At 41.3% G+C, this 11,240-nt stretch overlaps 1 protein-coding gene across 11 annotated transcripts in view; it reads right to left on the bottom strand.

The window, feature by feature from the left end:
• The window catches only part of CEP170 (centrosomal protein 170), a 145,415-nt gene that overhangs the window by 108,011 nt on the left and 26,164 nt on the right, over positions 1-11,240 (bottom strand). For all 11 annotated transcript variants that reach the window (XR_006102065.1, XM_042450514.1, XM_042450503.1 and 8 more), the window contains 3 exons: positions 5,239-5,317; positions 2,121-2,179; positions 1,465-1,627 (listed from right to left, as the gene is read on the bottom strand). Coding sequence is in view for 10 of the 11 variants with exons in the window: in XM_042450514.1 (XP_042306448.1) it covers positions 1,465-1,627; positions 2,121-2,179; positions 5,239-5,317 (301 nt within the window). In the remaining variant the exon portion in view is untranslated. The remainder of the gene's footprint in view (positions 1-1,464; positions 1,628-2,120; positions 2,180-5,238; positions 5,318-11,240) is intronic.

Genomic DNA, 11,240 nt, shown 5'->3' with positions numbered 1-11,240 from the left:
TCCACACTAACCTCAAAAGGGAGTCCATTGTACAGGCATTAAAGAATTCAGTTTAGTGATACTGTTATATATTCATGTTTAAGTCTAGAAATTTTAGACAAACAAGTGACCCCCCCCAAAAAGTCGACCTATTCATGGGTCAATGTAAGTACTGTACTTTAACTCTTATAAAAGAAAAGAACCATTCCCAGGTGAAAGCCAAGAGTGAAATCTATCTTGGAAGCACTGACCACCCCTGCCCCCCCTCTACTCTCTCATCTATCCAGACTTTAGTGTGAGTACAAACAGCTATGCCTGCTGGAATTTTATATGTTCTTTGGAACTGGTTTCCTTTGCTTCATCCTTTAGATTCCTTGTTACATGCTTCTAAGTTTTATCATCAACTTATCAACATGTCATATCAAAATCCATAATTTTGGCCCCAAAACCTGTCCTCGATTTATGCATAAGGTCAACTTATAGTCAAGTATTAATGGTAGTTAACTGAGTGGGTTACTGTGACTAGATCTGTTGAAAATAGGACCTCAGCTAGTGTATTAGCTGATAAACTGCATTCCTTGTCACTGCTGCCATTTGAGCATCATTGGACAGCACCAAATCCAAGAAAATTTATGTTAAGCAGCAACAAACAAATACTTAAATAAATATAAAAGCAAAAAGCACTGATTTTTTTAAGTGCTTCCATCCTCAGCTAGGACACCATCTAGTAACAAAACTTCTAGTGTATTCAGATTCAGCTTGAGTTTATTTTTACTCATTCATTTCAAAACATCAACCAGCCTTGAATTTGGTATATCCACAGCATACATAAGATTTAAAAGTGGAAAGACCACAGGGGCAGGTTAAAGCACAGAATTAATCTGTTACACTAAACAATCCTTTGTCAAACTTATGAAGTCAAGTTTGGATGTAAAAATGGAAAAAAGGACTTTCCTGATGTATATATCTTGTAGGTCTACCAGTATATTAAAATCCCTACTACATTTTCAGTACATGCATACTGAAAATCTCCTCTCAACATATCGGTGTAGATAGATTTTTTTGTGCTTCACTGTAAAATGTGTGTGTGTGTGTAATCCCAAATTATATTAATTTATTATAACTTCATATTACAGAGATAAGCACAGACGAATCCTCCAACGTCCACTGCTTTTGTAAACTATTTGTCAACAATGTTCAATATACAACACAATAAAGAAAAGGTATGTGGAGTGGAATTTAAATAACCTTAAGATACTTGTGTGTTCCAACTCCACAAAAGACTGAAAGTAGCAGAGCAAACTGTGTTGCTAAAGTGAAAGCTTTTGCATCTTGCCAGACAAGTAAGAAATTATAATAGGTATGCATTAACTTGAAAATGCCATTCAACATTCTATTTTGAATACAGTTTTTACATTAACCATGACATTTTTGAAATATTCAGTATATTGTAATGGCTGAAGAGACTATATTCTTTTCTCTTACCTGCAGATTTATCTTCTGATTTGAGTGTCTCTATAGTTTTGTTGTGCACATCAGAAATGATATCTTGTACCTTTGGCTCTGAAGCTTTGGCGCTGGTCATCTTTGATCCTTCTGCCTCTGAGGATTTTTGGGACAACTGCAATTGACTGGTAAATTTCTCATGCTAGAGATCAAATAAAAATCCAATCAAGCTAAGAACAAAATTTTAGTTAAATTCAAAAACATGTTCTTTTGTATACAATGAAGTATAACAATTTTTGGATGCTAACCCTATTGTGTGAGATGAGCCTTCAGATAATCCCATTTTATTGCAACATTTTTTAAATGTAACAATCAAGTAATTAACTAGGTGCCTCCCCCCCCAACCCCATATGTATATCTGGAAGTATGTACTGGCACCTCTATTTCAGAGGTTGTGCATGCAACTGACATGATTAGAGGGGAGCATGTAAGGCTCCTATAGGAAAAGAATCCTAGTCTACAAATCTTATTGTTAATAAAGCTGAAACATTCATATTAATTCTCTAAATAACAACAACAATATTTTTATTGTATGGAGACTGCTTCTTAGTGAGAATCAATTGTTATAATCATTATTGACATCCAAGCATAGAAACAAAATACACACATACACATATATATCTATATATATTTACCTTAAGTGCTTCCTCGGGGACTCTCATCTCTCCTCTAACTACAGTAAAAAGATTGGTATGTATGTTGTGATAAGGAAAATACAAGCATTTGTCTACCTACAAACCAAATTCAGTAATGTGGATTTTCAAGAAAAACCTTCCAGTGCCCTAAATATTGTTTTCTGATTCCGCATATTTGTCTTAAATGTTAGATTCAAAGACATTCAAAGCTTTATGTGAAAATTAAAATCCAGCAATATTTGTACTAACATAAAGGCAACAGTATATACCTCCCATATATTTAACCCAAAAAATCCCTGAAAGAACAACATTTTCAAAAGATCTGTACCTAGGTACCTGATATTCATCAGTTTAACTTGGTTTTGGTGAAGTATATTTGTAATACCTTCAGCTTTACTTACTCTGCAGTAGATATCAGTTCCATTTCAAGGTGAAAAAATCTGATTCAGTGCAATTAGTCAAAGATTCTGTTTTATAAAAGGAAGTATGTGAGTCTGCAGGCATGAGCAACTTACATGTTTTGTCTTGAATATTTGTACTCATGACTGATTGAGAAGCAAGCGATCTTGTAAAACAGAAACAAGCTTAACAGTGCATTCTTTTGTTAGACTGCTCCTCAATGCTTGGTTTCTTAGAAGAATAACTAAACATTGATAGCCCATATTTAGTCCATCTGACCTGACTGATTTCAGTAGAACAGCCTGATAACTGTGGATAAAGGTGGGAATGATGGTGGAGGAAAATGTACCAATACTATGCTTTTCTGCAGAAAATTTTTCACTGAGATTTCTGCCCACAACTTTATTTTGATAAGTATAAGATTTAGGAGTGGAAAATAATTGCTTGCATGCACTGTGGGATGGGCCACATTTTATGTTCTTGAGGGCAGGATGCAGCAATGGCTGCTGGATAATGGCTGCATACTGGTGGTGGCTATAACCAAAAGCAACAATGGCTATGACTAGGTCCTGTGCCTTTGTGTTCTGCATTCTCAATCATGTGCAGCCTACCCCTCTCCCTATTCCCTCTCTCTCTGACACAAACACTATCCTGGACTTAAAGATATTTACATTTTCTATCCCTTTCCTTTGCCATTTGGTTAGGCCCCACTGAGCATCTCCCTTTTGCAAATAACTGGAGATATTCTCAACACTAATCCACTGGATAGCAGAGAAACTGAATTGTTTAAATAAAGAGTAGGGTACAACTCTTGCTTTGGCTGCCTTCCTCCTGTTGTAACCATGCTATAGCAAATCAATTGTTTGGCAGGTGATCCACATCATAATAACAACAATAATAATAAATTTTATTTATATTTCCTGCCTCTCCCTTAGGATCGAGGCGGGATTACATCAGTTAAAATACAATACAAGTTAGTTATTCAGTAAAATCACGACTATTACATTGTTACTAAAATAGTAACACCTGTTTTCATCGAGAGTAGGGGTCATTCTGGGACTATTCATAGGAGATCGAGTGGGTAAGCCCATCGGAAGAGATCTGTCTTAAGTGCTTTCTTAAAAGCATCTAAGGTGGTAATAAGAAGGATCTCTTCCGACAAGTTGTTCCATAAGATTGGGGGCCACAGCAGTGAATGCCTTATGGGAAGTTGTTATTAGCCTTGTTTTTGAGTACTCTAATAAATTCTTCCCTGATGTTCTGAGAATGCAGGGTGGATTGTGTAGGGAGAGGCGTTCCTTTAAGTAACTCGGGCCCAAGCCATGTAGGGCTTTAATGGTAATAACCAACACTTTGTATTGCGCCCAGAAGCTAATAGGCAGCCAATGTAAAGATCTTAATACCGGTGTAATATGGTCTGATCTAGGTGTTCCTCTTATCAACCGGGCTGCTGCATTTTGAATTAACTGAAGCTTCCGAACTTGGTACAAAGGTAGCCCGACGTAGAGCGCATTACAGAAATCTAAACGAGAGGTTACTGGTGCATGTACCACTGTTTCAAGGTCCTTCTGGGCCAGGTAAGGGCGCAGCTGACATATCAACCAAAGCTGATACCAAGCACTCCTGGCTTTCACCTCCACATGAGATGTCAACTGTAGAGACGAGTCCAGAAACACTCCTAGACTGCAAACTTTGTCCTTTAGGGGAACCGTGACCCCATCCAAGGCAGGCTGACAAATCTCCTTCCCTGGGCCTATCACGAGTACTTCCATTTTCTCTGGATTCAGCTTGAGTTTGTTTTCCTTCATCCATCCCATTATCGACTTGAGGCAGGCATTCAGAGGAGAGATGCCATCCTTGGTCACTGCAACAGTTGGAGACATAGAGAAGTGGATTTGAGTGTCATCAGCGTACTGATAACACCACGCCCCATGTCTCTGGATGATCTCTCCCAGCGGCTGTGTGTAAATGTTAAACAGTATGGGGCACAGAATGGCACCCTGAGGGACAGCAGTTGTCAGCTCTCTTTTACAAGAGCAACTGTCTCCCAGCATCACCATCTGGAATCTACCTGAGAGGTAGGACTGGAACCACCGCAATGCAGTGTCTCCGATACCTAGTTCCCTCAGGCGTTCCAGAAGGATACCGTGGTCAATGGTATCAAAGGCCGCAGAGATGTCCAAGAGCACCAGCAGGGTCACACTGGGGAGAAAGACACATGAGGATGACATCATATGGATGTGACATCACATGAGAAAGAACAATAAGCACCGTCTCATTCCTCATTTGCCAAATATTTGCTTCTGAAGCTGAATCAATGAATATATGGTCCATAATGGCATTTTGATAAAAAAAACAACAACTAGGGTTTGAATGTCTAAAGTCCAAAACAAATGCAGAAATAATCCAACTTGAAACTGCTTTAACTGTCCTGGCTCAGTGCTAGAGAATGCTGGGAATTGTGGTTTACTGTGGTACCAGAGCTCTCTGACAGAAAAGGCTACATGTCTCACAAACCTAGAGTTCCCAGAATTTTCTAGCATTGAGCCAGAGCAATTAAAGCGGTCTCAAACTGGATTATTTCTGTAGTGTGTTTTGGACCTCAATCTACTGTAGAGCAGCTTGTTTAAAAATGAAAGAAATTGGCAATACATAAATTTATGATCAGAACTACTTTTGAAACCAAATAAATAGTAATTCATTGTTTTTACAAGGATATCATAGCCAAATCTCAGTTTATCCTCAAGCTTCAGAGTGATGTATGTCTGCTCTGGAATTCGTACGTCATTCACAAACGTCTAGGAAGAAACAACAAAAACCAACATTAGATGTAACGCTAACGACTTTATGTACATGAATCTAATCTTGATTGCAGAGTCATGGTACCATATATATCATAGTGGAGTTGTAGAAAATAACATTTTCAAAGAAATTTCACTTGTCCAATAAAAATCCAGGTTGATGCATACAGATGTGTAATTCTGAGTTTAATTGACCTAAACCTTACATGTATATCTCCTAGTGAAATTAGCAATAAACATGCTGATCTAATATTAACTGCTTCCTTAATATACGTATACCTCAGCCAATAAAATACAGTAGATGCGAACCTGAACACTATTTCTTTAACAGAAACTTTGGTGCCAGAGGTAGAAATACATGGGGAAAAAAGGGATAGTTCTTACACCACAAAAAAGAAGTAAAATTCAACTAGTTTCAGCAAACATTTTAGTGAAAATTAACAATATGCACGTATGAATTGAAACAACCAGGTCAAGTAAGCCTTGCTGTCCAAATTTAAAACATGGAGATATGCATGATCACAATACAGAAGAAGAGATGGTAGAGACAAAGGACCAGGACAATGATAAGGACAACAAACTACAAAAAAAAGACTACACAAGAAGATATCAACCCTACCGATTTTGACACTGAGGTGTCAGATCCAAATAAATTTAATTAAGAATGAAACCCTGAAGTATCTTATCATGGACTGTGAATGATCTGAACTCTCTAATCAAAAGAATGAAAATATTCCATTATTTAAAGAAACTACACTTGGATAATTGCTACTTGCAAGAAACAAAGATGAAATAAAAGAACTGCAAAATTCTATATACAGTGGGCCCTTGGTATACACGGGGGATCCATTCTGGACCCCCCCCCCCGCATATACCAAAATCCATGTTTGCTCAAGTCGCATTCGTTCCCAATGGCGGAGCGTGTGCACGCACGCCGCCATTGGGAACAAAAGTCCCTGGCTTCCCCTCCTCTCCTCCCTTCTCTCCCTTGCTTCCCTCCTCCCTTCCCTCCCTCCCTGCCTCCCTCCCTTCCCTCCCTCTTACGTACCTTGAAGGCCTCCACTTGCCGCTGCCACAGGAAAAGCCGGGTGGCAGCGGCGGTGGAGGCCAAGCCCTGGCCTCCTGGCCACCGCCGTGGAAGGGCTGAATGGCAGTGCTGGAGGCCTCTTGGCCCCAAACAGCACCACCACCAGGCCTTTCCTGCGGCGGCGGTGAGGGGGCAGAGCCGCCATGCCGGAGGCCTTCAAGGCCTCCGGCGCTGGCATCCGGCCTCCTCGAGGCCTCCACCACTGCGGAAGGGCTGGATACCGGTGTTGGAGGCCAAGAGGCCCCCAGCACCAACACCCGCCCCTTGAAGGCCTCCGGCGCGGCAGCTCTGCCCCCTGACCACCACCACAGGAAAGGCCCGGTGGCGGTGCTGTTTGGGGCCAAGAGGCCTCCAGCACTGCCATCGGGCCCTTCCACGACAGCAGCAAGGAGGCCAGGGCTTGGCCTCCGCCGCCACCACTCGGCTTTTCCCGCGACTGCAGCGAGCAGAGGCCTTCAAGGTAAGTAAGAGGGAGGGAGGGAAGGGAGGAGGGAAGCGAGGAGAGGAGAGAGGAGAAGGAAGTTGTCCCTAATGGCGGCATGCGTGCATGCGCGCTGCCATTGGGGACAACTTCCCGATTTGTCATCTGCATATGCTCAAATCCGCGGATGGCAAATCTGCCTATAAGAAGGGCCTACTGGAACAGTGGGTTAGAAGGAGTATTTAACTCTTCAGAACTAGTCAAGAAAAAAGGAGCAGCTTTATATACAGTGGTGCCTCGGGTTACGAAAGTAATTCGTTCCGCGGCCGCTTTCGTAACCCGAAAAGCCTTCGCAAGCCAAAATGCCATAGGCGCTAATGGGGAAAAGCCGCGTTTCGTGCGAAAAAGCGCCGAAAAGCACCAAAAGTTTTTTCGTAACCCGAAAAAACATTCGTAACCCGGAACAATTATTTCTTATGGGATTTTTTCGTATCCCGAAAATTTCGTAACCTGGGTATTTCGTATCCCGAGGTACCACTGTATAAAATCCTCTCTTCCGCCAAAATTAGTTTTTACATATGTAAATGGAAAGTTTGTAGGAGTACAGATCTCCCTACAACGATTCTCTGTAAAGAGAATTCAACCTTCTTTAAGGATCTAAAGAAATTAATGACTAATTATAATTATGAAATACGGTCCGCCCTCCCCATACACAGGGGGTCGGCTCTGGACACAAACACCCCGCATATGGGGAAAAGAGCGTATGCTCAAACCCCATAGAAAATTATGGGGTGCGCACTCGCAGCGGTGCACAGGGTGCGTGGCACAAGTACACACCCAATTTTTTCTGCTGGGGCTTGCCTTCAGTGTAAGCTCAAAGCCGCGGAAGGCAAGCCCACCTACATGGAGCGCCAACTGTACATTGCTTACTTGGAGACTGGAACAAAGTGGTAGAATCTGCTATGGACAGAAGCACTACCCCAAAGAGATGCAAAACACTACATCCTAGAGAATTTTTCTGACTTATGGAAGAACTGCAATTAATTGATGTCTGGAGGTACAAAGAATCAATTACCAAAGATTTCATCTTCTACTCAGACAGACATTGTTCCTGGTTCAGGATTGATATGTTCTGGATCTCCAGGTAATTAGTACAAGGCAAGATAAGACTAATATATTACCTAAATCCTTCTCACATCAAAGTCTAGTAATCATTTCCCTTAAACTGTGACCTACACAAATAAGATGGAGACTGAATGAAACCTTACTACGGCATCAAAAAAAGAAGAAGCAAAAACCAGTATTTATATGCAAGAAAGAATTGGAACAGTTCTTTCAAATTAATCTGCACAATCATGTTTCTGATGGGGTGGTTTGGGACACTGTAAAGGCTGTCATAAGGAGTGTCCTGATACAAAAAAGAAAAAGAAAAGAAAAAGTGGAAGAATTAAAAAAAAAAGCCAAAATTAACAAGTTAATGAATGCAATTAATGAATCTGGAAAAGAACCACCAACATAAAAAAGGTAATCCAAAAAATGAAACTGATGCAGTGACAGCTTTCTATGGCCACATTAGAAGAAATGGAGGGAGGGGGGTTGATCCCTTAAACAAACAAACAAACAAACACTTCAATGCAAAAGCATACAAATAAACCAAGTAGATGACTCATATACTGACTGAGAAAAGAAGAAAAGGATGGTATTAGAAAAGAGTGATGGGCAACGTAGAATAATTTGAGAAGATAAAATTAGGAAAATATTTTTAAACTACTTTTCTAGTTTGTATCAACTGTGGGTGATTAAGGAAGATAAAATAGCAAATTATCTTCTGGTTCAAAAACTCCCTGAACTTCTAACAGATCAGAAGGAGATATTGAACAGATTAATTTCAGAGGGGAGGATAAATGAGGCAGTTGACAAAATGAAGCAAGATAAAGCTCCTGGCCCTGACGGACTGACAATAAATTATTACAAATACTTCAAAGAACACTTTTTAAAACCTTTGCAAAATGTTCTGGATAGGATAGTAATGGAGCTGTTCTGGAGTTATGAAAAGGAACATGCATTATTTGAATTCTGAAAGGTGACTCAGGGTCGAAACAGACCACCCCTTTGCACCGGCTTTAGAAGCCACATGCTCCAATGACCCCACCCGACCACACAATGGGCAGCTTCGCGGCACTCTGGTGGCACGGCATTTACATGCTGCAAAGCCAGTGCAGCACTGGGAAAGCTGGCTTTTTGCCGACTCTAAAAGGAGCAGCAATTTGCAGCTTCTATTTGTGCCAGCAAAAAGCCAGGTTGGGTCTGTAGTGTGTGGTTGCCGCAGTCTCAACCTGGCATTCGAAGTAGTGGTGTCAAGCCACTCCTTCAGGGCCATCTGTTTTGGCCCTCAGAATACCCATTGCCAAAGAATTTTAGCTCTATATCCCTTTTAAATAAGGATTACAAAAATTTTGGAGCTGTACTAGACAGTCGTCTTAAAAACGTTCTGAATAGTTACATTCATGAAAGCCAATCCAATTTTCTTCCAAGATATGAAGCAACATAGAGTTGTACTGGACATCACTGATTATTATTATTCTTAGATTGTAAGCCTGAGGGCAGGGAACTGTCTAACTAAAAGGTTGTATGTACAGCGCTGTGTAAATTTACAGCGCTTTATAAATAAAGGATGATGATGATGATGATGATGATGAAGAAGAAGAAAATCAGAGATATTGGTAAGAAGGCGTAAGAGATAACCCTATGCAAAGGGATTATCGGAGCATCAAAGACCAGAGACTCCCTTGTCCAAAATCTAAATACAAACCTGTGAAGTTTGCAATTTTCCTGTGAAGCAAACAGGTGAAACCATGGGATGCCAAATTTTTAAAATACTCTCTGAAAGAGAAATAGAATTGAAACTCCATTCTCCTGGATCCACACTCTCCCTCCTCAACCAGTCTTCCTGATAATACGTACATTGACCCCGCAGATATTCAGCTCTGAGGTGAGGTTCTCCCCACTGTAAGAGTAGCATCCCCTCTCTCATCAGGGATCAAGACTAAATGCCTCCCTTTATTTATTTCTGCTTCTACAGATTTGTTGTCCATCTGAACGAAGACATGTCTGCCTTGCACTCAGGACAAAGTTCAACAGGGCACAAATTACAGCCTGACCAATTGATACTGGGGTTGATCTTGGTCTGTGACTGTAGTCCCTAAGCCAACTGACCCTCACAGTGAGTCACCCAACCCCCTGGGACTGTGTCCATAGTCATCACCATCCTCCTGGGTTCCTGAATGGACACACTCATAAAGAGAATCTTGGCATGCCATCACTTCAAAGGCAGCCTGATGTTTAGGGGAAGTAGGACCTAGAATTGTCATTTTTCTGCTGTTTTATCATGGTATGGGAGTAGACACTGGTGTAGTTCACTCACATGAAACCTGGCCTAAGTGGCATAAACACGCCACCATGAGCACCAGTAGTTTAGCCAGCTATATCAATTCTACTGATAGATGAACGACTGACAGTGATCATTGCCACCAACTTCTCCCTCCTCTCAGGTGGATGAAATACTCAGTGCTCCTTGGTATATATAATAGCTCCCAGATGTAATCTGTGAACTGGAAAAATTTATTACTTTTCTCCATGTTAACCACAAACCATGGAACTGTAAGCATTCCATGCTGATCCACATATCCTCCCTGCTCTTCAGGAAGGAGGTTGAGGAAATCAATAGGTCATACAGCTTTGTGTGTGTGTGTGCACTATCTGTGGTCCCTCGGATGTATGGCCCATGTAACAATTATTGTGGTTTACACCCAGAGACAAACAGACAAAACAGGAGAGCTTGGTACTGATAAAGAGCATCCAGATAAACCAACACTGAGGTGTTTCCTGTACCTGGGAGGTATTGCTCCCCAGAAATCAAGAGATGCCAAATAATCCCCCTCTTGAACACGCTCCAGGATTACTTCTAGAGCAGGGGTAGGCAACCTGCGGCCCGCAGGCCGGATGCGGCCCGGCAAGGCCTTGGGACCGGCCCCAGCCCAGTCCTGCCGCCGATTGCCGTCGGAGCCTTTGGCCTATCAGGAGGAGGCGGGCAAGGGGGGGCAAGCGGCGGGCAAGGGGGGCAATTGTCTATAGAAGGCTCCGAAACATGCATTTATATTAACATTTTTTAAAAATCAGCAAATTTTTGTGCATGTCCTCCATTTTTAAAAAAATGTCTCCTCCATTTGAAAATTTTGTCCTACATTTGTCCTGTTTTATTTATTTAATTAATTTTTTAAAAAATTATTTGATTATTTATTGTTTGGCTTCGGCCCCCCAGTTGTCTGAGGGACAGCAACCTGGCCCCTGGCTCAAAAAGGTTGCCTACCACTGTTCTAGAGCTTCCATCCAAAACTTCCATTTTTATTATT

This window comes from Sceloporus undulatus, chromosome 1 (genome assembly GCF_019175285.1).
Source record: "Sceloporus undulatus isolate JIND9_A2432 ecotype Alabama chromosome 1, SceUnd_v1.1, whole genome shotgun sequence".
Taxonomy (NCBI): domain Eukaryota; kingdom Metazoa; phylum Chordata; class Lepidosauria; order Squamata; family Phrynosomatidae; genus Sceloporus; species Sceloporus undulatus.
Note: the sequence above shows the minus strand (reverse complement) of the source record. Positions and strands in the feature narration are given on the sequence as shown.